At 47.3% G+C, this 25,563-nt stretch overlaps 1 protein-coding gene across 6 annotated transcripts in view; it reads left to right on the forward strand.

Moving 5' to 3' along the window:
* Positions 1 to 25,563, forward strand: part of ARHGAP32 (Rho GTPase activating protein 32) — a 239,011-nt gene that overhangs the window by 155,536 nt on the left and 57,912 nt on the right. For 4 of the 6 annotated variants that reach the window (XM_032133853.1, XM_032133850.1, XM_032133851.1 and 1 more), the window contains 6 exons: positions 5,163 to 5,300; positions 7,218 to 7,310; positions 8,793 to 8,915; positions 10,990 to 11,067; positions 18,036 to 18,117; positions 23,563 to 23,613. In XM_032133853.1, the coding sequence (XP_031989744.1) occupies positions 5,163 to 5,300; positions 7,218 to 7,310; positions 8,793 to 8,915; positions 10,990 to 11,067; positions 18,036 to 18,117; positions 23,563 to 23,613 (565 nt within the window). The remainder of the gene's footprint in view (positions 1 to 5,162; positions 5,301 to 7,217; positions 7,311 to 8,792; positions 8,916 to 10,989; positions 11,068 to 18,035; positions 18,118 to 23,562; positions 23,614 to 25,563) is intronic. The other 2 variants (XM_032133852.1, XM_032133854.1) reach the window with 1 other exon arrangement.

Consider the following 25,563-nt stretch of genomic DNA (forward strand, 5'->3'; position numbering starts at 1 on the left):
TGGAATCACTTTGGTAAACAGATCTAAGTGTAGATAAAGTGACCTAAGGCACCAGCTAAAAACACTTCCTGGGTGAAGTCCCTGGGATGGATTTTATCCATCTTGCTTTCTGTTTTGACTAAATCTCTAAACCATTTTCCACTGTGACTTGAAACAGGAAAGGGCTGAAGGGTCAGGCTGGAATAACATACAGAGCCCGAGCCCCAGACAGCTGTAAGAGTCACCCATGGCAGAGTTAACCTCTCCTGCTGGATGCTGCTGCTTTTCCAGCTATTTAATCCGTGGTGTTTTCTTACTGAAGGGTCAAACTGAAGTGACTTTTGCCTCATACTTTCATCTCATTTTCTGCTGTCGCTCTCCATGTGGGCTGCAAGGTTCAGGAGAGCATCCATGTGTTCTCTCTGAGGAAATAAGCATTTGAACCAGAAGAGAAAGGTCTATCCCTGTCTTAAAATAAATAAATCCTAAGTGCTGTAGAGCAAACCTAGTCGGACTGTGGGACAGGAAGGTTGTGTGTGCCAGAACTCAGTGGCAGCCTGGCTGGCTTGGACAGGGATTGGTGGGCAGGATGGGGTGCTGTCTGCTGACATGGAGACAGATCCAGCTGCAAACAGAAGTTTTTTTTACATAGCAAGGAGATCTGTAAATCTTTAATAAAAAAATTCAGCATGTCAGTTTTGTGAATGGATGGTACCACAAATCCTGGCAGCAGCTGGACCTCTCTTGCAGGCTGGGTGCTCTGAGTGCTGCCCAGGGCACAGCAGGAAGAGTTACTGCTGCCAGGTGCCGAGTGGAAACAGTTAAACCCACAGACAGATACTCGTGTATGGAACTGGCCTGGATTTAGAGGAGCCCCACTTAGAAACGAGCACGGGTTTTGTACTGATAATTGAAGCATTTAAGAGATGGTGGAGCAAAGTGAGGTTCTGACTCTGGGAAGGAAAATGCAGGGAATGGTTTAAAGTCTCTTCCTCTCAGATTTGCAGTGGGTAATGTCTGTCTGTTGGTAATGAAGCCGCCCCAGAGCTGCAGGAATCGGGATGGGTTGGGAAGAGTGGGAATGGGAAGGGACACTGCTGCTCTTCCCAAGTGCCACAGGATTGAACTGAGCTTAAGGGAGTAGGAAACCACTCCAGGCTGTGGCTGCTCATCATCCTCCTCAGGCCATTTGATCGGCAGAGCTAAAAATACTCCTTGTGGAGCTGGCTCTGGATCCCTGTCCCTCCCCATCTCCTCCCGTGCCAAGTGAAGCCCGGGAGCGTCTCTGATCCGTGATCTCTCAGTGATGGTGCCACTGATGGAGGGTTCAAATCTCTGGCTCACTGGAAATTAAATCATCAGTTCAGTGATCTCCAGTCATTTCTTTAGCATGACATTTCTCCTTGCTTTGATAATCGGGAAAAAATCAGCAGCTCTGTGCAGAGGCTGAAATCTCACCAGGCTCTCGTCATACATTCAATCCGACCCAGCGGAGTAAGGGAGAACAGATCAGGCTGGAAAAAGAGGAGGGATGAGACCAGATTTTCCATTCTGTGAGAAATTCCAGATTTGTCATGATGCTTTTCGTTGTGAACATTTCTGTAAAAAGAAATTTCAAAAAATAGAGTGATTTTTTTTCAAGGGAACTTATTTTTAAGTCAGTGGTCAATTTTTCCTTTTAAATATCCTGAAACTATTTAATGGCATTTTTGAAATCTTCACTTGATACTTGATTTTTTATTTTAAAGAACTTTGTCACACCCAGGTTTGTAATTGAAGGTCTGAATCTGGAAAATCACTTTGTGCTTAACTTCACCTCTTTCTTATGTCCCACTGAAGAGAATGTGATTTAAGCTCGTGGTTCTGTGAATCAGGACCATTAATAATTAAGGAAAAGTAATTATTGAATTAGAAAATGAGAGGCTGATCAAAAATTTATTTGAGCAACAGTTTATGGAAGTCATTGAAAATGTGAAGAAGACATTTTTGCCATATGGATGGTGAGTGCCTGAAGCACCAGGAATGTTGAGCTTTGCTATAAAACACAACTGACAACATGAGACCAACTTAACAGGCACTTACTTGTGTTTAATATTTTATTAATTCTCTAAACTAAAAAAGAATCCTTTTGCCAAACCTTTCTGGCACTTGAGAATTTGCAGGAAATGGGGGCAGGATGTACAATTTTTGTATGGGTGTAGGGAAACCTTGGTAGTACTTCGGGTCTGGGATGAGGCCACTGTTGCTGCTGCTGCTTTGGCTGTGCCTCTCTGGGAGTCTGGTGGGGAGAATCCAGGCTTTGCTTTCCTGTGATTTGTGCTGGGGATCTGAGGGGAAGCACTAAATATTGTCCAGTTCCTTCCTCGATTGCTGCAGCAATTCCTTCCTGTGAAGTTAATTGCATCCCATGTAAATGTGGCTTAAAAATTTGTCACTCAGGGTCCCAATCTGCAAAATACTTTGCTTAATAGAACTTCAAGTCCAACCTAAAGCATGGGTGCTTTCTGAAATGAGTTATGGCAGGCTTAAAATGGTAGAATATTGGTAAATACTCCCCTTGGCGTTGGAATAACATTCTGCTGGGTGAAAATGTGTGTTATGGAATGTGCTGCTCTGTGCCAGCGCAGCCTGTGCGCGGTCACTCTGAGACGGGAATTGGCAGCCCTGTTGCAGAAGGTGGAGGGGCAGGTGGTGAGTTCTTCTGAGAGAAGTGACAGAACCTGGGGAACAGCTGAAGCTGTGCCAGGGCAGGATCAGGCTGGGTACCAGGAAAGGTTCTACTCCTGAGGGTGCCGGGCACTGCCCAGGCTCCCCAGGGAATGGTCCCGGCCCCGAGGCTGCCAGAGCTGCAGGAGCGTTTGGACAGCTCTGCCAGGGGTGCCCAGGCTGGGGTTGTTGGGGTGTCTGTGCAGGGCCAGGGGTTGGACTGATGATCCTTGTGGGTCCGACTCAGGGTATTCCATGATGCCATGAAATATCCTGTGATCCTTTCACACAAGAGCCTGACGTCCACAATCCCAGGCTGAGTGACCTGGGAATGGTAATGAGGTTCTGGCCTCCAGGCACCTGCACCATCCCTCTCCTGGAGCCTGGGCTGCTCTGGGACAGCTCAGGGATAGCTCAGGGAGAGCTCAGGGAGAGCTCAGGGAGAGCTCAGGGATAGCTCTGCTGGTTGCTTAGCAGCTGCGAGCTGCAGTTCGGAGGTGCAGGAGCCGAGGATCCCGGTTCCCTTCCCGCGCTCCGGCTCTGCTGCCTGCCCTTGCTCCAGGAGCCTCCCGTGGGGCCAGAGACACTGCTGCTGGTGTGGGGTAAGCTGTCCCTGCTCATCCATCACCTTTTCCTGCTGTTGTCAGCCCCGTGACTGGCATGGTGTGGGACTGGCTCACCCGGCTGATCCTGCACACCCTGGCACAGCAGGGGCTGGCCCAGCTCTGCTTCCCGGGTGCATTTAACTCTTACTGCCCTCGTTCGTGGCAGCCAGACTGCACAGTTACAGGCCAGCCTTTGGAACTGAAATACAATGGAATTGGTGACAGGTTTAGGATCGTTTTGTTGTTTGGGTGGTCACGCAGGAATGAAATGCCTGGTTCAGTGGTTTGGTGACAGAGGCAGGTCCAGGATCACAGGGATTTCTCAGGCTGCTCTTCCCTATGATGGTGACTAAACCTTGAAGGTCACACTGGCAGCTCAGTGACAGAGCAAGAATCCCTTAACTGCAAAAGATGGAGAAATGGGGAAGGCTTACAGCTCCCTGAACAGAATTAGCCTTGCACTCCTGGTTTTATTTTTCTCCTTTAGACAAAAACTGAAATGACATAATGTGGAAATTCCAAAGCATTTATCCTGTGTAGGTGCCTCTTTGTAGGATTGTGAAATATGGTGATTTCTCATGAGCTGAAAGCAGAGTTTATGGGCACAGTCACAGTGTGGAGTTGTCTTAAATCATTGGGACAGAATGTAGCTGGATTGGAGGGTTTATATCTGCAACTGCCTCACAGGCTTTGGATATTAACATAAAACTGATGCTTAGAACTTTGCTGATAAAGAAGTCAGTGTAGAGGAATTATGACTGAGAATTCAGAGTAGGTCATGCCTTTTGTATCCCAGGGGAGAGGGCACCTGGCAGAGCCCCACCAGCCATGCACAGCAGGTCACCATTTACAGCTCTGTTCCTGCTGTGTCTCCTCCTACACCCCATCCCCTGCTTTCTGCTCCACTTCCAGGCATCCCTGTGTCACTTCTAATCCTTGGCCCTGCCTCTGAGTGCCCATGTAACCTGGAGCAATCAAATTCCCTGATTCCTTCCACATCCCTGGCAGTGTCCAAGGCCAGGTTGGACGGGGCTTGGAGCAACCTGGGACAGTGGGAGGTGTCCCTGCCCATGGCAGGGGTGGCACTGGATGGGCTTTAAGTTCCCTTCCATCCCAAAGCACTCAGGGATCCTGTGATTAATGACTCTTCATAAAGCACTTTGACCTGTAAACTGCTGCATTATTACAATGTTTTTTATTGATCATAATAGGCCATGGAGCATTTAAAAGTCATCATTAGATATTAAAAGCTTCACAAAGCAAATTATTCTGTGCTGCCACGGTCCCTTCCTTGTCCCCTGGAGCTGTCTGTATCTTACCTATATTTTAATTGGGGAAATGATATGCACTCAAGAATAAATCTGCAGCTAGAGTTGTTCATCATGGATTGTTTTCTTCATTCAGCTGAAGGTTTGCCTGGGGCACCTGGCAGAAATTTTGCAAGCTTCAATCCTGCCTTCAGATCTCTGGGTTTATATGCTTCAATCTGTTTGGAATCTAATTTCACACTGTTTATACAACCACTTGGTGATTTACATTTGTGCAGGGACACCTTGTGTAGGAAAATGCTACAAAATCCTTGTAAGACAGGTGGAAGTTAAAGCTCTGGATGGGTCTCGTGATGCTGGGCCGCATCCAAACCCATGGTTAAATAATTAAACCAGGACCACTAACAGCTGGTTTGAGCATGAATGGCTGCTGCAAATTAAAACATGAAAATGTTACCTGCAAATTAAAACATGAAGATCTTACTCAGGCACTTCGATCACTTTCAGGTGTTTCGAGGAGAAAGTGCTGTATGTGCTCAGATTTCCCTTTGCTAACCTGTGCTGTGAGGAGCTGCTGACAGTGTGGCTGTGTCTGTGTGTGCAGGGCAGGAGCTGGATCGTGAAGAGGAGCTATGAGGATTTCCGGGTGCTGGACAAACACCTCCACCTGTGCATCTACGACCGCCGCTTCTCCCAGCTGGCAGAGCTGCCCCGCTCCGATGCCCTGAAGGACAGCCCCGAGGTAACTCAGAGCACAGGCACCATGCAGGGAGTGGGGTTTGTCCAAGGAATGACCTCCAGGGGAGGTTCAGTTGGGTATCAGGGACAATGTCTTCCTGGAAAGGGCTGCCGAGCATTGGAAGGGGCTGCCCAGGGCACTGGCGGAGTCACCATCCCTGAAGTGTTCAAAAGGGTGTGGATGTGGCACGTGGGCACAGAGTTTAATGGTGGACTTAAAGATCTTTTCCAGCCTCAGCAATTCCATGTAATTCTAGCACAGAGTGGTGTTAACGCAGCCTGGGTTACATTTGAAAATTGGCTACCGCGAATGAAGTCAGTGTTTTCCACGCCTAATGTCAGTGATTGAGGGGAAAATGTCCTGCAGGTTCAGACCAATTAATTATGCTTCTGAATCTGGATCAAGAAAGCAGCTGTCCTTTGATACTTTAAGTGTGAATTTGGTTTTGTCTTTGGAAACTTTGTCCATGCTGTGGGTATTTCCTGGCTTAGTGTTACCAGCTCATCATTCCCAGGAAATCATGCTGTCTAAGGCTGCAGCACTGCAAGAGCAATCCCATTTGGAGAGCTAAACTTCCATTTTAAACTGAATGCTCCTGAAGTGTTTTTGAAGAGCATTTGCATTAGTGTGTTATTTAAATGGTCTTTAAAAAGCTCTTTTTCCTCAATGAGGTTTTTTTTTCCCAAAGAGATCCTTTTCGTTTCTTGGCTTACTGTCTTCACCTGGAGTACGATGAGCTGGAATTACCTCAGCTTCTCACTGCTGATAATTGAAATATCTATTCATGTCCAGAAAAAATCTCCTGGAAGGCAGCAGGTGCATCTTGGCTGCATCGTTTTGGAGGATGTGGACACTGGAATTAGTACCCCCTGGAATTTTACAGGGTGTTTGCCATGGAATATTAGGAGCTGATCATGCAGCCCCATCACTCAGCAGAGAGACTGATTTATCACTTGCTTTGGCTTCACACAGGGTATTTCTGAGGAGGATTTAGAGTTTAAATTCAGCAGAAGCAGCAATACTCAGGACAATTAATTCCTGGTTTATTTTTGATTATATTTTAGGCATTCCTATCTCTTGCATCCTAATTTGTACTACTGATTTAACTGGACTTTAGAGCTTGAGTCTGAAAATCTGCATTCTGTCCACAAGCACAGAGGAGGTGAAGATGCTGAACAACTCTGCTGCTCTGTGAAATGTAACTCTGCAGCTGTGGGGTGTCTCATCATATATTTTTTATTTTGAATTGGCCACATCGGAACAGATGGTTGAGGAGAACAATGTTTTAAACAGTCCTGCAGATTCTGGGCTACAATGCTGCTTTATACCAGTGTCACTGTGAGGCTTTGGAAAGACCTCAGTGGCTTCTCTGTAATAAAAACCAGTTTACTGCTACAGAAGGGACATTGCAAAGTGTATTTTTAAACCCCTCTTCTACTGCTTGAAATGTTACTCTTTGGCCAGGGGGTCAGTCTGAGTTGCCACATTCTTAAGGCTTTGCAAGAGCGTGGAAGTGGCAGGCAGGTGTTCGTTCACTGAGTGGTTCTCAGATGTGTTTGGTGGCCCTAAGACACACGAGTTGTTTGTATGTGAGGTCCATGATGAGGGGAAGGCTTTAGATTTAAGGTATCTTGACAAAGGAAGTTATGAAAATCTGCATGAATCTTACAAAATCATAATAATAACTATTACTTTCACAGAGAGCTGCTTCTTTACCCCTTTTTTTTGGTGTAACCATTATAACTCTGTGTGTAGCTTGCTGTTCTTTGAATGACAGAAATATATTCATTTGCAGAAGGGAATGTATTTCTGTGACTCTGGCCTGTGGCAGTGGGTAATTCCTGGTCTCCCTAAGCCTGCAGAAGGCTCTTCAGGGGAAGGTGCACTAACAGAACCACTGTGTGTGTGTTTGTGTCCCAGCTGGTCACCCAGATGCTGATGGCTTACCTGGCTCGGCTCTCCAACATCGCAGGCAACAAGATCAACTGTGGTCCTGCCCTCACATGGATGGAGGTACAGCACAAACCTGGGGTGTTCCTTGTCTCCTGCCCTTGGGAAAGCAGCAGGCACACACCTGCTCTTTCCAGGCCTGTTGATGTCCCTGAATTCTATCCTGGATGCTCTATTCCCCTGTTACCAGCACGTGGAAGGTGTAGGACACACAGAATCAGATCCAGCATTAAGAGTGTGGGAGTTTTTTTCCTTGTTACCGGGGTTTTGTCTCTCAGAAGCATATTGTCCTGCTGATATCCACAAATAGAGGAGGTGGCAGTCCCAGTGGGCTGCCTGGGAACGCCCAGTTCAGGGCTGAATCTCCCAGTAACGGGTTGCAGAAGGCTCACTTATTTCAAAGCTCACGTATTCCTGCTCTCCGTTTTGCCAAGGCAATGCTGCAAGTGTGGCACATCTCTAAATCTCAGCTGTCTCTGTTACGGTGTTCCCCTACTCTCTTGGGGTTTTTTAAATCGTTTTTCCCTGTGGTAGCTCCAAGCCCAGCAAATATTCCATGCCCCTGTTGGCTCCCCTACAGACAGAGGCAGCCTTGTGCTTGCAGTGACACAGTTTGTGTGTTGTGAACTGCAGCTGCAGCTCTGCTTTCAGGTTTGATGGTCTTGTAGCCTTTAAACAATAGCCCTCACTGGGGAGGAGGGCAGAGAGGGCTGGGTGAGTGTCCAGCTGTCCCTGCTCAGGCTGGCTGCAGACGTGTGCCTTTCCATCACTGCACACCAGGAATAGAAACAGCTATTAATAGACTGTTGCAGCTCCTTTTTAAATGGTTCTGATAAGGATTGAGTGTGTTTTCCTGCAGTTTTCCCCACTGATACCCTTCTCACCCTGAAATCCTTTGGGATGAGAAAAATCTTGGAAAGCTGCAAAGGGAGGGAGGAAGTTGTAGAGAGAAATAAAATGTAGGAATTACAGCAACAGGGTGGGCCTGGAGATCACAGCAAACCCGCTGCACATGCAGTATAGAATAACCTTTGTGACTCACAGAGATTCCTACAGAATTTTACAGAGAAATCTGGGAGGTTTGAAAGTAGGCTGATGATTGCAGGGGGGGTGCACGTTTTCTTAAAAAGAAAATAAGTCGAAGGGTGGGAGAAAATGGAAAGCAGCACTAGTTTTTGGTTTGACAGCATTTCCCCCTTCCCTCAGTACCTCCAGCATTAATTCCACCTTGTAGAGGATTTTGGTAGCACATCTGTGTTGCCATGGAAAACCACCATGATCTGGTGTTACAGGGAGGTGCAAATCCTCACTATGTGTCACTGTTTGTGCACAAAGCTGCACTAACCCAGCATTTCTCTTCTCAGTGGATGGGGACACCCGACCTTCTGGAACCCCCCCAGTGAGTTGTTCTGTCTGTGCTGTGCCCTCTCTCCTGGGGCCCTGGGCTGAGCTGTCTCTCTCAATCAAATTGAAGTCTCTGCACCACTAAAATGCCTCCTCACTTGTCCTCAGCTGCCTCACAGTCTCCTGTGCTCTTTGTTGCAGATTGATAACAAGGGGAATCACCTGCTGGTCCATGAGGAATCATCCATTAACGTCCCTGCTATTGCTGCTGCCCACGTCATTAAGAGATACATTGCTCAAGCAGCAGATGAACTGTCCTTTGAGGTAAATAAAGCACTTGCATTCCTTGTTATCAGCTACAGATGAGTGTAATCTGTGTCTCTGGGCCTGTGTCCCCATCAGGAATATGTCCAGACACTTCCACAATGTTTTGTGAGGTGAAGCTTGGAAGATTGAGTTAAATATTTGGTCTGCAGTGATTTGGATATGGGCAGATGCTCAGTCATCTTTAAAATACAGCTTTGCTTGGCATTAGTATCTCCTGATTAACCAGCTCCTGCCAGCTCCTCTGGGCTGTCCCTGAGCCGAGTCCATGTGTTTTCTGTTCAGGATCACCGTCCCTGTGTGTGTGGACACAAGGTCATTTCTCCTTGCCCAGGTTACACCACCCATGTTCCTCTGAGCAAGTCCCTGTCTGTAACCATTTGTAAGAGCTTCTGCTCCCATGAGAAGTAAAGAACCAGACTGGCAAAGGATTGCTACTTAAAGGGCAGGTGATGAGCTAAAACTGCTCTGCAAATCCAGTGCAGGAGTTGCTATGGAGCAAATCCCTGAATCTCAGGATGGTTTGGCTTGGGAAGGACCTTAAAACCCATCCCACTCCACCTCCTGTCATGGGCAGGGACACCTTCCAGTAGCCCAGGTTGCTCCACGTCCCATCCAAGATCTGGAAGATCAGACCCGGGAAGTTTTTGGCTGTCTGGAAGTTGTTTGTTTTGCCCAAAAAGCAGCAGTCTGGGCTCTGGTTGCCCTGTGCAATGGTACTGTTTCTATAAAACATGCGAAGGAAAACAGTGTCCTGAGGAGCTTTGTGATCCTTGGTGTGCAGCACAGGAAGGAAAAATAACTGTGATAGTCTGGTGCTGCCAGGGGTTTGTTCATGTTCCAGTCAAGGCAGTTATTAGTATACCCCAAAGAACTGTGTAACCAGAGGCAAGTGTGGGCACGGCAGCTCTGAGCTGGAATCCAAGCAGCACAGGATCCAGGCTGGTTGTCAGCTCATGAGAGCACTAAAGTGACACTCCCTGCTTGTAAATCTTGCTCTGTGCAGAGGGGAAACTGAGGCACGTGTGGTTTTCAAGGGTGTGCGGTGAGACACCTCAACAGAACTGACATGGAACAGGATCAGGGGTTTTACAATGCTGGGTCCTGTTCCCTAATCCAAATGATCTCTTTATGTTTACTGTTCTTCATTTCTGGAAGGCAGTTGCACAAACAGCTGACTGGGGTTTGCTCCCCAGTTCTGAGGAACATCCTCAGTGTCTCTGCTCCTGTGGTGGCAGCAGTTTCCTTCATGGACAATTGCTTTGCTCTTGGTTCACTGTTTCCTGGAGCAAATCACTTCCCCACGTCTCACTCATCCCTGTCTGCAAACTGGGGATTGTCTTTTCTATAAAACACTTTGGGATCCATCAGTGTAAAATGTCTGGTGAAAGTTGGGCATTACCGGCACAAATTTTTGCCGTACCTGCCTGCAGTATTTATTTAGGTTCTGCCCCTTCTCATTTTCTGTAATAGAGGCCACACAGAGCTTGATTCAAACCAAGCCAAATTTAGTATTGATTATACTGATTTCCTTTTGAACTATTGCAGTATTACATTTTGATGGGAATGAGCAAAGCTTTAGAAAACCTGTCTGGTGTCCTTGGCCATTTTCCATCCCATTGCTTTAACACCACCTCTCCTCTGTTCATTTTGTAACCCTGGGCAGCTCATCTGGGGCAGGTTGTGAGCTACAGAGGCAGCTCTTCACTCTTTGCTGTGAGAGGGAACAAGGAGACACCTCAGTGCCTGCAGACACATGGACGGGGCAGGCAGTAAAAATCAGTTCAGCTACTTGAGAAGGTTTTCCCAAGTGTTTGGCACCGTCACTGCAGCTTGACCAGAACCCTTCTGTACCCCTTGCCAGGGAGCCTGCCACTCTTTGGGCCCTTTTCCTTAGGGACAGCTGTATCCTGTGTGCTGGATAATCCAGGAGCTCTTCCACCTCCCAGCTTGGCTTTGCAAAGGCAGATGTGCAGCTGCTCCGGAGCTTTGCAGTTTTTTGCAGTGCTGAGACTGTGGTTATTGGAGGAGTGCTCTCCTCCTGGCTGTGACTGATGCTGTCAAACTTTTGCAGGTGGGGGACATTGTGTCTGTCATCGACATGCCACCAAAGGAGCTGACCTCATGGTGGAGAGGAAAACACGGCTTCCAGGTAGGCACCAGCACAGCCACGGCAGTGGGACTGGAGTGAAGGCAGGAGCCTCAGTGCTGTGTTCCTGGAGCTGCTGAGCCTGCTCAGGGTGGCTCAGGGGACGAGCAGGGTGTCCCTTCCTTGGTGTCAGGGGACTCCCCTGCTCTCTGGGCTGGGGCTGGAGCAGACACAGGGGCTCCACTGGAAGTTTCCTTCCTCCCTCACCATGGGAAGGAAGGAGGGCTGGCCGGGCCGGTGATGGACAGCTCGCCTGATGGCAGTGGAAGCTTGTGCTGCACCCCCTCCAAGGCAGCTGGCACTGTTACTCACATCATCCCCTTCCTTCCAGTGGCTAAAACCAGATCAGGCAGAACATAGAGAATTCAGAGAATTCCAGTGCTGCTGACTTGGGCAAGCCACCCATCCATGTCTGTGATTATTGTGTGGTGTTTTTATTGCTGGTCCCTGTAAATGTCACAGCACAGAGATGGAGACTGGGTTTTCAGAAGGTCCTAAGCACCTGGGGATCAGGTACCAAACCTTGGGTGTTGAAATGGCACTGTCCTTCCAAGGAGTTTTTAATCTGTAGTTTGCTTTTGCTGTTAGGAAATGTAAAAGCTTTAAAAGTCTCTATTAACCAAGCAAACTCCAGAGCCACTGGAGGCTGGGGGGACTGACTTGTGCCCTGTCTCACATTTCAGCTGCCTTCAGCCACAGGGATTTCCATCTGCAGCTGCTGTCTGTGAGTGGGTGGGATGAGGAGTTTGCTCTGCAGAGGCTCAGGATTGCCCAGACACTTGTGTAATTTGGCATGGAAAGTCTTCTCAAGCCTCCTCAGGTTCTCCCTGACAGACTTTCCCGTGCCAGACCCAGCCTGGGGCCCGGCTGTTGTCAATGCCCAGCAGTTGGATCTCCCAGTCCCAGCTGGATGCAGTGCAGTTACACCATCCCAGTGCTGGCTGCTCAGCCAGGGCACGTGAGACACAGCTTTTGTTGGTTTTGTGTCGGGTGTGGGAGTTCAGATGACATCTCATTTGTAAAATCAGAGTGGCATGGACATAGACTACCTGCTCTGAAATTTCATTTGTTTCTAGGGTCAACACACTGGTACTGCTTGAACAGACCTGTGATTCTGAGCTGTGTTGTGGCTTTGCTGGACTTGTGTTCTAATCTTAGAAGCCCTAAAGCTGTATTTGCTGTACTATCACAGAATCACAGAATGGCTTGGGGTGGAAGGGACCTTAGACATCAGTTCCAACCCTCGGTCAGTTAAATGCTGTAATACTGCTTGGAGTGATCAGCCTTTGCCATGTTTAACTTCCAAGTGAATCAGTAAAGCAAAACAAAGCTGCTCTGTGGTCTGTGCCTGAGTGTGGACACTTGCACAGGGTTTGGAATCCCTGTGTGGGATGCAGATCCCATTATTCAGTGTGGGCTCCCTGCTTGCCTTCGGGCTGGCTGACACTGGGGCCAGGTCTGAAGAACAGCACTGGTGATTAAAGGCACCAGGAGCAAGGCAGCCCGTGTGCAGTTTGTCACAGCCTTGTGCCTCTCAGATCACAGCGATCCCAGCATAAAAATATGGTGATGAGCAAACTGCCTGAAAAGTTTGCTTTTTCTGTGTACAGTCAGGCTTCTGAGCAGCTGCAGAAATATAGCACTATATTCTGGCTTGACAGAAAATTAGGGGTGGAATAATCTTGTGTCCTTAATTACAAGCAGGAATGGTCACAGTGTGAGCAGGTGACAGCCACACACACCACAGAGATGCAGCTCTGTGTTCCCACAGCTCCAGGAGCTGTGTTTGCTCAAAGTTCTAACCTGTGTGCTGAGTTTAAGGCTCGTGAGCTCTGAATGTGCAGAAAATGTACATTTCCTGATGGAATGAAGTCTTTTGATGATATGAGCAGTGGGAATTCAGAGAAAGGGAATTTATCTCTGGTGTAGCTGCACCAGATGTAGAGAGGAGTTACAGGTAGGAGTGTCCTTGATGGCTGCTCAAAAGGAGTGTGGAGGTGAAGAATGTTGTTACAGCAGTTGATGTAGGGATGGATGAAGCTGTGCAGCCTCTAAAGCATTTGTTAGAGGCAAACAGTTCTGTTCCTGTTTAGGAACATTGCAGTGATAGCAATCTGTTGATCCAGTCATTTGAGTTAATAAAATAAATCAACAGAGCCCCTCTTGGCAGATAGTTGTGATTCTGAGAGAAGATAGAAGGAGGAGGTCCTGCCACCAAACGTTTGGACAGTTTGTCCTGTTATTTCTCAGGTTTTTGCTTCATATTAGGGAAGGAGCAGGGTTTTATCAACCAACCACAGCTTCCATTATAAATCATGAGCAAGAACAGGGAAAGAAATTCCTTGTTTCACTGAAAAGGGAAAAAATTACTTCTTGACTTAAAGGAACTCCCCTGTTTTTGTGCCTTCACTCCTGCCTGTGCTGCATCCCTTGAAATCACGGGAGGGCTGTGGTGAGGAACTGGAGGCAGCTCTGCAGATGTCAGCCAAAAATCAGCTCTGACAGGCTGCAAGCACCTGCAGCTTGGACTCAGCATGGGAGTCAGAGTGTTCCTGCCAGCAAGAGCTGTCCTTCAGGAGTGACTCGCTGGGTTTGTGTCTGTCACACCTCCCTGGCAGGGTCCTGTGCTCTCTGCACACCTGAGCTCCCACTGCACTGCACCACACCCAATTCTGGGCGAACAAAACAGCCCACGAGGCTTCTTAGCATTTGCTCTGCTTAAAGTAAAATGATTTTTAAGACATTTTTCTTCAAGCCTTTTTCTCTTCCAGTGCCCTCTGTGTGAGTCAGTGCTTTCTCTGTAAGATTGTTACCTAAATTACAGCCACCTCCACATTAACAGCCTTCAACCCTCTTCGTTCTACTCTGCTTTTGCTTCATGCTTTGTCTTTTCAATCAGTAGCTCTGTGTCAGGGAGCTGAGTCATTGGGGACAGGCCCTTGTTTGATGCACCACTGCGTTTGGATGTCCTGACTTATTCTGGTTTTTGGGAATGGTTTCCTGAGGTGCAGAGCTGCCCCAAAACCTGCCCTGCTGGAGAAAAACCAGCGTGTGCAGCCAGGGGGGACTGGGCTGATTTTAACTGATTGTGATACTGCAGCAGCTTGAACTGATTGTGGTACTGCAGGTCCCAGCTCCACAGAATCCCAGGATGGGTTGGGAGGAACCTTAGGGGTCATCCAGTGCCATGCCCTGCCATGGGCAGGGACACCTTCCACTGTCCCAGGCTGCTCCAAGCCCCATCCAACCTGGCCTTGGACACTGCCAGGGATCCAGGGGCAGCCACAGCTGCTCTGGGCACCCTGTGCCAGGGCCTGTCCACCCTCCCAGGGAAGAAGTTATTCCCAATATCCCACCTAAATCCCCTCTAACCCTGCCCTCTGTCAGTGGGAAGCCATTCCCTGTGTCCTGTCCTTCCATCCCTTGTCCAGAGCCCCTCTCCAGCTCTCTGGTTTCCCAATGTGCTGCTGGCACACCAGTCAGGAATGGATAATCAACAAGTACCATCCTACACAGACATTTTGTTTTGTGAATAAAAGGAATCAAAATAGTTCTGATGTCCAGGTGTTCAGCTCTCTTTAACAAGAGCTCCGGATTTGACCTCAAATCCCGTTCCTCCTGTTAGTGGTGCCCTGAAGTGGGAGAGCATTTCAGCAGGGGCTCCTTTGGGAACGAAGTGAGGGTGTCCTGCTCTCTGTGTAGTCACTTGGCAAAGACTCAGTGAAAATTCTCCCAAACAGGCCATAAAAAGTTGCAGTTTCCCTGTCAGGTTTTGCTAGACTGTCATCAGATTTAAAAAGAAAAGAGAAAACTTTTTGACTAAAATTGAACCCACACTTTGGATTATGTCAAACCCAAAGATCCAACCCAAATGTCTCAACCAATGTTTCATTTGCCATTTATGTTGCTGGTACTTCCTCATTTGTTTGAATTCCCTCCCTATACACTGAAAATTACCATTGTTACTCTGAGTTTTCCCCTTAAAGCCTCCTGTGTCCTCCAGTTTTAGCAGCCACTGGCATAGAAGTGAAAAGATAAAGCTGTAGTAGGTGTTGCAGAACAGTTGTCATGCACCAGCAGCCTGTGCCTTCCTCCTCTGCTGAAGGTGTGTAGTGTGTATTTAACCTTTAGATGACCTTGTATTTATCTAAATATGTACTGCCCTGGCTATTCATTTTCCTACATTGCCAAATCCTTTAATCCTGGCTCAAAGCTCTAATAGTGCCTTGCTACATCTGTTGAGATTAACTCCTGGACTAAGCTCATTTATTTATACAAAAACATGGAAAACTTCCCATGGGAGGAGAAGCAGCATCTCTTAAGTGGGTGGGAATGAGGCACAAGATGTGGGTTATAACCCTGATGAGGATCTCCTGGGGATCTTGCAAGAAAAGTTGGAATAACTAAGTCAGAAAATGTAATTAATTTCTAGCAGTGAGTTAACGCCAGGGAGCCAGCACAATTCTTTGCCTCTAGAAAGTCCATGGTGATTATTGGTGTGAACATGGCAAAAGTGATACATGGACAGCAGGTAGAATGTTTGATTTGGGAAAGTTCTGGGATATCTGGAAGCAGTGACATAACCATCCAGGGTCCTTCATTTCTGAATTCCTGGTTAGTGTGTTGTACAGTGCACGCAGGAGCAGGAGAAATATTGTGTTAACAGTCAAAGGCAAATGAGTTTTGATTCCATGTGCAGCATTTGACTGAGTGTCCAACAGTGTGGGATTTGGGGCTGGATTTAGATCCAGATTTAGATGATTAATGGAAGGTTGAGGTCCCAGGACTTCAGGTTTCTTTACACATCTCAGGCACAGACAATGTGGGCAATTACTGAGAGTGAAAGAAACTTCATCACTCCAGCTGTGCAGTTTCCCAGATGATGTCTGTGTGGTGGGCTGAGACTTTCCCTGGATCTGTGCATTTTTCCTATTTTAAAAACTGCCTCCTGTATCTCTCATGTAGGAAGGGTCCAGCAGAGACTCTCAGCTACAGTAAAGTGTTAAAGCTGAGGCTGTTCAGCCTGGGGAAGAAAAGAGAGGGTTGTGTGGAGACCTCAGAGCAACTTCCAGTGTCTGGAGGGGCTATGAGGAGGGTGGAGAGGGACTTTGCATCAGGAACTGGAGTGACTGGACAAGGGGGAATGGTTCAAAATGAAAAAAAGGGAAATTTAGGTTGGATATAAGGAAGAAATTCTTCCCTGTGAGGGTGGGCAGGCCCTGGCACAGGGTACCCAGAGCAGCTGTGGCTGCCTCTGGATCCCTGGCAGTGCCCAAGGCCAGGCTGGATGGGGCTTGGAGCAGCCTGGGATAGTGGAAGGTGTCCCTAAAGTCCCTTCCAACCCAAACCATTCTGGGATTCCATGATTTAAATCCATGAAGTGTATTTTGTTCAAATACCAGCACTTCTGTGTCAGTGTCACTCAGCCTGTTCCCAGCAGTGCAGATCCCTGAGCCGTGAGCTGCCAGAGGAAGGGCCTCTGGATGTGATGCTGCTGTTCATGCTCGTTTTCTCGTGTTAATTGGCTCATTTCTGTCTGCAAACTGCACATAAATCCCCACTGCATTCCATAACTCCAGGATACCGTGTCCTTGCAGGCCTCCCAGCTGAGGGAGTGGCTGGTGCAGCCATACCTTGTGTTGGGTTTGGGGTTGGTTCTGTGAGTCACTTGTGATGCCCAGGCCAGTCCCAGTTCCAGGGAAGCCCAGCTCAGAGCCCGAGTTCTGCTGGCCCAGAGTGCTGCTCCTGCAGAGTCTTAAAACAATTGTATTTCAAGTGTGTGGCATTCAGCTTGTCCTTGTGCTTGGGCAGAACACTGCCCTGCTGGATGTTGGGGCTGTGGAAGAGGAAGGTGTCTGCTCTGATGACTGTTGCTTCCTTTGGGGAATTTGGAATAACTTCAGTCTGGAGTGTTTGCCAGGACACCCCACACATGGCACTGCCACTGAGCTGCTGGGAGGTTGGTGGGTGAAAATCAGCTTGGAGTAGGAAGGAGATCAATCTTTTTCCGTGGAGACAAAAGGGAATTGTGGAAGATGAATTAATAGAGGAGAGGCTGTCTGCCAGGTTTGGTGCTGACTGCCCTGTGCCTCCAGAGAATTTCATGGATGTTCCAACATGACTGGCACAGTCCTGGCTGAGCTCGGGGCCCATCCTCTGGCTCTTTGCCTCATGTTCCTGTGGTGTTTGAGCAGCCTGGGGCTGCCTGCAGTGCCTTGGTGCTTCCAGCTGTCCCAGTCACCGGCCTGGCATGGGACAGGGAATCCTGCCCTGCCTTAGGTGAGGAGTCTGGGAAGGGTGGTGGTGCCTGAGTTACATCTCACAGGACAGGAGCTGTGCTGGGTGAGGAACATGGAGAAAAGGTGTGGAAAGCTGGACCAAGGATTAAAGTTACCAAAGCTCTGCTCTGGTTTGACTTTCACCTGGGATGAGAGTGAGAAGGAAGATGCTGGGAAATAAGAGAGAGGTTAGGGATGCAGAGAGGTGCCAAACTCCTCTCTGGTCACAGCTTAGCCTGAATCCTCGAGCAGGGAAGGGGAAATAATTTCACTTCTCCCCAGATACAGTGGCCCTTGAGTGGCATGGCAATGTCTGCAGGCACATGCTACTCCAAGAAAACATTAGGATCCTTCCCATAGCCTTTAACCCTTATTCTGGTTTAGAGAGACTCTCCAGCATTTCTGCCTTTGAGGGGCTGCAGGGAGAAATGCTGAATTAAAGGTCACTGCAGGGACACTGCAAATTAACATTTAAAGTTATTCACTGCAGGATCTTGCAGTGCCTTGGGCTCTCAGATTGTTCTCTCTCGGGGTGCTGGCAGCAGAGCAGAACCTGCAGTTGTCAGTGTTTTGACTGCTGGTCATTTGATGCTGGATAATGTCGGGGAGCATCAGGCAAGGGGAGTTGAGGGGAGATGTTGCTTGAGCAGTTCAGATCATAACACTCAGTTTTGTCCTTCTGTTTTACTCCAGGTTGGATTCTTTCCCAGTGAATGTGTTGAACTCATCAACGACAAAGTCCCTCAGTCCGTGACCAATTCGGTGCCAAAACCAGGTGTGTAAATCAGCTTTTTTTGATGCAGTGAACTGGACTGGAGTTCTCTTTGTGTGTTCCATGTCTAATACCTCCTTCACATTGTCATGAGTGTTGATCATCCCCTGCACATCCTCATTCCCCTCTCTGTGTGTCGATCACCCACACGTTGCCGCCTTCTGGGGAGTTCCCACTGTTGAATGTCTTTCACTTGCTGTACAGACTTGGATCCATGTCTCTCTCCTGCCTGACTTGAAGGATTTTAAGCTTTGTAAGAATTTAACATACTTTGAGCAGTCTGTCATGAGAGATTCCATGAAATATCCCAGTTCTGAGTGGTCAGGGAGTGTTGCATGTCAGGGTTTTCTATACAGAACATAGATGAGCAGGAATGTTGGTGCTGATCAGATGGAATAGATCACCTTGGTACTGGAAGGTTCTCTCTGTTTGAGGATGGATGGAGGAAGTTGGATGTAACAGAATTGGAATGCTGATGTGCTCTGGGTACATGGCTCCATCTGCTTCCTCCTGCCTTCTGGACAGTTCTGTATTGTAGGAAAAACAGGCAAATACATCCAAAGTTCTGCTGAGGGAAGGAAAAACAGATAGAGAATGGGATTTTGGATCTGAGTCTACTGTCAACCTTCCCATCCCTTCAGTGTTCTCTGGAAGTGATTGGCATTAGGTGTTCTGGCATAACTGAAATCTCTGCAAAATTTACTGGTGGGGAAACCGAAATTTTTAAAAAATACCTCTATATTCATATAGATAAAGATATTTCTGTGTATCTTTACTATCGAGGAGAACTTCGAATGTGCTGTTCTTCCTTAAAATGTTAAGCAGCTGGGAAGTGGAGTTGGTGTTGAACTGGTATTCTTTTCATCCCTCTTCTCTATTTTAATGATGTTCCTTATCTTGGCAGATTGCTGACTTGATACTTTAAAACAAATAGATGTGATTCAAAAGCTTGGCTTTTACCAAAGGAAACAACAGCATTTATCAGCTCAGAGCTTGGGAGTTTGGTGGAAAGTCATGGATAGCCCAAGCTGTGAGTGCTCTGCAGGGATCTGTGTGCTTTGGAGAGCTGGCAGGGCAGGGCAGGGCAGGGCAGGGCAGGGGTGTCCTCAGCCACTGGTGTCCGCAGCCTGTGACATTCCTGGCAATATGCGTTTGGTGGAATCAGAGGCACAGAGATGAGCATTCCCTGCATCCAGGACCTGCCTGTGCCCGGTCACTGCTCCATCAGCTAAAGCGGGAAAGGCAACTTCCAGCCTATACACAAGCAAATGTTTGTTAAACATGACTCAGGCAGTTCAGTGTCCTGAGCTGCTGGGGAGCAGTGCCTTGCTCTGCTTTAGGGGAGATAATGGAGCAGAAGGGATGAATAGATTCCTTTTGGCTTTAACAACACACTGGGGGGTGCATTTCCCCTCAGCCCTGGGAAGTGTTTGGTATAAAGTTGACACCACAAGCCCACGTCCCATGAAAAGTGATAAGTTGGAAGATACTGCCAAGTCACAAGGGTGTCCCCTGACCTTCCCTGATGGCTGTTCTGTGGGTACATTAAATGTGGGTACATTAAAAGGCTCCTCGAGGAGAGCACTAATGAGCTTCGAGGTGTAAGGAGTGGTGCAGCTGATTCTGCCATCCTGCCCCTCCTCTGCACGCAGCATTCCTGCTGCCACTCCTTTGGTGCCCTGTTTGTGCACCTTGGGAAGTGACAGCACTTGATGTTGACAGGAGTCTGGGAGTCCTTCCTTGGACACTACAAAAGCTGGCTGGAGCAGGAGTCAGGGAGGAGGTTCCTGTGGTTAAGGAATGTTGGATGGGTGCAGGAGGACTCCGGGAACTCTCTGCCTGTGTGAGCTGGGTGAGAGGAGGAAGGCAGGAAGGAGTTCCAGGTCCAGCACAGCCCAGGGGGGTGGCACGGGGCAGGACTGAGGTGCTGGAGCACCCTGGGTGCTGCCAAATGGGAAACTGGATGTCCCCAAGGGCATCCTGCAGGGCTCACTGGGAATGGCATTGCCAGGATAATGCACTTTCCTCGCCCATATTCCTGCATTTTGTGTTTCCCAGTCCATGCCTTACGCACACAGGGTATTTCTCATGCACGTAAATACCCACATTAATTACTTTTCTCCCTCTACCTGTATTTAAAACACTAGTTTGGCTTTCCCCAGGGAATGGAGACTTTCCTAAAAATCTCATTTGGAGCTGTTGTCCTCACTTGACATCAGCAGGGTATTTCATCCTGAATTAATGTGAAGTTTTAGATTTGGCCTTGATGAGCTGCACTTATCAACAGGCCAACTTTAATTTCTTTAATCAAAATAGAATGTGTGGAGCATCCAGGATATTGTGTATGTGCAGAGTAAAGCTCTTTGCCGCGAAGGAATTTCCAAACACAGAACTCCTCGTGCTGCTTAGTTGTCCCTGGATTTGGCTGGGCTGAGGAACCTGATGAAAAGCAGATGGAAAGCAGGGAACTTCCTGCCCTGGGTTTCTATTATGATTTATAATTAGAGGGTTTGATGTGCACAAGGGATGGGGACAGCATTTTAATGGAGCCATAAAATATTGCAGTGGTCTCTAATGCAGAGCAGTGAGTGCAGTTCCACGGAGATGAAACACGGGGAGGGGCAGAGCAGGGTTGGGATTGAGGGCAAACTCTGCTTTTGGAAACAATATTTTCATGGACTGTGGCAGGACGTGCTTTGTACCAGCAGTGATGGAGCCAGGGCCTGGGACAAGGGATGGAAAATGGGCCATACAGAAAAACTGGCCTTTGTATTCAGTTCTGAACAGGCAGAGTGATATGAAAGAATGTCAATTTTGCCCCAAGTCACCTCTCAAATTTATTTGAGAATGAAGTTTGGAGTCAGGAGGTTTTGGAAAGGTACCTGTTGGAGAGGTATTTTCCCTCCTATGTTGGACTAAGCCTGTGCCCTCTTTTTTTTCATGTTCAGTCCTGTAAGAAAATGCATTTTTTTTTTTCCAGCTGGAATGTATATGCTTTCCTGACTGTTTCTATTTATGTAAAAAACCTTGTGAAGATCTAGGAAGGTTCTTTGGGCTCATCAAATCCCACATTTCTTGAGCACTTTCCTTTTCTCTAAATTCTCCCAGTATTCTTAGTGGGATACAATAATGATAATTTTTTAGCCTAAAATATTATATTGAATTGATATCTAATATTCATAGTTAATATTATCAATTTAGCTGAATTTCAATGCCAGAATAGGTGGAATCAGCTCATATTCATGAGGATTTTTAGAGCTTCAGGAAAAAGGCTGCATTTGAATTTCAGATATTGAGAGAAAAGTGAACCTTTTCAATATTCAGTGCTGCTCAGAAGCAAAGGTGTGAATAGCTGCTCTGGATTTTCCTTCTAAGTGAACATTTGGGAATTGCCTGTACATCGTGGCTGTGCTGACTCTTCTCCTTCTCCTCTGTCCATCTCTTTTTTTGGGAACAGTGTGTTAATGTCCATGTGTTCATGTTGTCCCCACTCATCAGTCACAGGCAGTGTCTCAGCTCTCTCTTTCAGTCCCTTCTTCCTCATAATTCTGGATATTCATAGTTTAGCAATATTTTAACCCACATCTCACACCTTACCTCGTACCTGCAGTTCGTTTTTGTCTTTTCCTAACAAGCAGCATCTTTCTGTGACCCAACTTCACTGCAATGGCCTTGGCAGGGTCATTTTGGGGAAGGTTTTAGGCTTGGTCTTTGCTGGGGAGCAGCTGCTTTCAGTGGGGAAACACAGAATTAAGCTGCAGTTTGCAGGGGGACAATTAGAGCTGAAGAGAAGAAATGGGGGATAAGAAGGTAATGTTTCACTTTTTTTTCCTGCCCCCAAAATAAGCATTTTTAAAGCCTCAGGAGTCATTCTCACCAGTTCCTCATTTAGGACAAAGAATGAATAACCCAGCTCTGCCCAACTTTGTGGAGGAGTTTTCAAATTCCTGTCTCATCCATTTAATTTAGATTTGCCAGGTGAAGGTGCTCTTATGATACACAACATTAAAAGGAGCCCTGTCAGTATTACAAGCTGTTGTGAATGACTAATTTTCTTTTTAAAACATCAATAACAGATTGATCTGGGTCAGCACACTCGATAGGAATAATCCACTGAAATTTAGCTCTGGATCAGGCAATGGGCTCTACCCTGACCTCCTGCAGGCTCTGCTCAGTGCTGGAGGAATTTCTTTTAACTGCAAAAATGCAAATTGAGACACATTCACTGAGTTAGAGCTGTTGCAATCACAAGGCCGTGCCTGGTTTGAAACAGGCTCATTTCTAATCCCTGGATAAAAAAGATTGTGGTCAGTTTTTCATTTTAGTAAAAATCAAGAAGAAGAAAGTGCAAATAGAGCTTAAATTCTGCAGATGCCTGGGCTGAGCAGCCATTTGACACTGATTAGAGCATCATGTCTTAATTAGTGCTTTTATAAAGAAAACAGGGGAAGTGAGAGTGTACATAATTAGTACCAGTCTTGTTAATCTTAAGTAAACAAAGCAGTTGTTTAGTGTTCCATGCCACTGTCTCATTAAAGCTGAATGAAATGGAAATGTGCTGAGCCAAGGCAGGGATCCATTTCCAGGGGGGAAGCAGAGAGGGCATGAGCACCCAGAGCTGCCCAGGCTGCCAGCTCGAGCTCCTGAGGGGACAGGAACTGCTCACAGCCCTGCCAGGCCTCGGGACCAAATCCTGCAGGGAATCCTGATCCCTTGGGCAGAGCTGGGCATGGACACGGGGATTGCAGGAGGAAAGGCCAACAGTGGGAGTGTGGAAACTCACTTCAGCAGAGTCCGTGTCCATGTCTGTGAGGGGAATTTCCCAGGCTCTGGGATTCAGGCAGCAGAGACCCCAGCAGGTCCGTGCCAGCCTGCTCGTGGAATTGTTGGGCTGGGAAAGTCCCGCTGTTCCCCAGCACTGCCACGTTCACCTGCAGACCGTGTCCCCACATCCACCCACTGTCCTGGGCCCTGCCATGCAGAGCATGGGGCTGGGGCAGGGCTGGGCCTGCCTCCTCTGCAGTTCAGGGTTTTCAGGAAGGACGCAGCAGCAAAACACGAGACTGAGACAGTAACTCTGCTTTTTGCCTAAGTGCAGCTTCTGCTTTAGCGCCAGGGGAAATGCAGGGAAATTCAAAGTGTAACAAAATTCAATATGTAACAAGCCCCGTGCTGTTGGGCAGGACAGGGATGCACCTTGTGCTGAAAGGTCAAACATGCAAAACGTTGGGGTTTTTTTGAGCTGGGACACAGGGTGGGAATTCCTGGATCCTACTGAATTTCCCAAGTGTTTAGCACCAAACAACCTGAAGGATTGGGTGTGTTGCATTGTGCTGTTCATAGCCCAGCCGAGCTTTGTGTGAAATGAGCCCGTTTTCAGTGGGAGCATGTTTTAACCAGCTGCTTTTTGTTTTGTTTTTTCCCATTTTTTTATTTCTCCCTTCCCAGTCTCCCCTGCCCATGGAGCCCGTCCAGCGTCCTGGAGCTACTTCCCCCCTTGTACGTTTTCACTTATTCCTTTGTCCTCCTTTCATTCTTGCCTCGTTTCTCTGTTTCCTTTTTCTTTCCTTCTTCTTCTGTACATGTGGCTCAGGAGCAGTGATGCCCTGAAGGATATTTAGGGAAACCAAAACAAACCTGTGTTCTAAGGTGCTTTTTTAAAAGATATTTGGACTTAAAATAATACAGCAGGGAAAGAACAAAGCTGGTTATAGCTCTTTTCTGGGGGTGATAGAATAATTTTGAACCCATAAAAAGATTGAAGAGATTAAAAAGAAAGAAATTAAGTGCCAGATGGCCAAGTATGAATGTCAGTGTGAAGAGAAGGTAAAAATGGCTGATGGGGAGGAATTAAACATAGTTCTTCGAGTTTGTTAGAACATGACAACCTTCAGAAGCCAAAATTCCCTTTTTTTTTTTTTTATGAGGGAATGGTGTTTGTGCTTAACATCTGACAATGCCCAAAGTGAACTTGTGGCTTGTTTATTCAGAGTCCTGCTTCACGTTGCCGTGGTCTTTTTTCGATCCTGCTGGTGCTGGTCTAAACCTCACAGCAATAACCTGGTGTCAGTAAAACCTGGGACTGGTCATGTAGATTTATCATTTTTTACAGCAAATGTCTCACTTGCACAAATTGGCTCCCCCTGGGATGTTGTTTGGATCCCCTAAGTCAGTCTGAAAGCTGGATATGCAAATACTGTAGAGAGATAATTATAAAATCTACAATATTCATGTATATATAGACAGATAAATCCTTTATGCACACACCCACTGCCAGCTGCTGGCACAGACACTGTGCTGCTGTCCCTGGAATGTGGGGAAGTGCTTCCCATTCCCAGGGCTCCTTCCAGAGGGACAGAAAACCTGTTCCTGGTGTGAAGATTTGATTTCCTGAGCACCTTCCTGAGCACATGCCAACGTGATTAGATCCCTCCAGGCAGAAGGAGACTCCAGAGGGGGAGAACAGGGTTTGTGTTTGGGATATATCATGGAGAGTGAGGTGAGGCTTCTTCCACTGCACATATCCAAACCCACAGGAGCCAGGGAATACTGAAACTGGGAGGGAGGTTTTAAGAATGGGGGCAGAATTTATTGCTATGACTGGCCATGTCCACTGATAAATAACGTGACAGAAAATTTGGGAGGAATCAGAATAGTGAATCTTGTAAGATCCAGGGAGTTCCCTTTGGGCACACAAATATGGGGAAAAGATTTTTCTTAATGTTTTTCCATTTGTAGAGTCAAGTTCCTTGGATCCCTGAGCCCTTCAGAGATGCAATTCCTGCCAAGGAGCAGCAGCAGTTAAATTCAGATAACACAGGCAGGCTTTAGCCTGTCTATTTTTTCAGGCAGGCTTTTTTATTAGGTTTCTAACACAAAAACAAGGGATGGCCACATTTCTGGTTATTTAATGTGAGTGGTCAGTGTTGAGTCCCCTTCCTCTCTCAGCTGTGAGAAGGAAGATTCTGACAACAGAACAGCTCCAATATTTTTGCTCAGAGGTATGAGGCTTATTAGTGGTTCTGCTTGTTTTTCCTGTGAAATTAATTCCTTGTGACAGCTCTGTCCTTTGTGAGTCATGGAATTGCCACAGAGATGGGAAACTTGGCTGTGGCTGCTCTGAGAGCACCACTGGAGAGCTGGGGAACCACATCCTCCCATGGCTGAGCACTGGGTTATGATATTCCTGTGTCCCACAGATCATGGCTGCATGACTTCTGCTGCCAGGAATTTAGGAATAGTTGTGCTTTTTAAGTGTGGCGGATTTGAGGTCCTGTTCAGGTTTTGCTGGTGCAAAGGGGAAGTTCCTTTCTGGGCTCATTGAGGGACAGAAGTTCTTTTTTGGACTCAGATAAACGAGCTGAGCTCTGGACAGGGAGGCAGGGGCTGGAAGAGGGTTTTGTAACTGGGACAAAGTGCCCCTGACCACAAGCCCAAAATCTTTGGCTT

The sequence above is a fragment of the Corvus moneduloides genome, chromosome 25 (assembly GCF_009650955.1).
Source record: "Corvus moneduloides isolate bCorMon1 chromosome 25, bCorMon1.pri, whole genome shotgun sequence".
In the NCBI taxonomy this organism is placed as follows: Eukaryota; Metazoa; Chordata; class Aves; order Passeriformes; family Corvidae; genus Corvus; species Corvus moneduloides.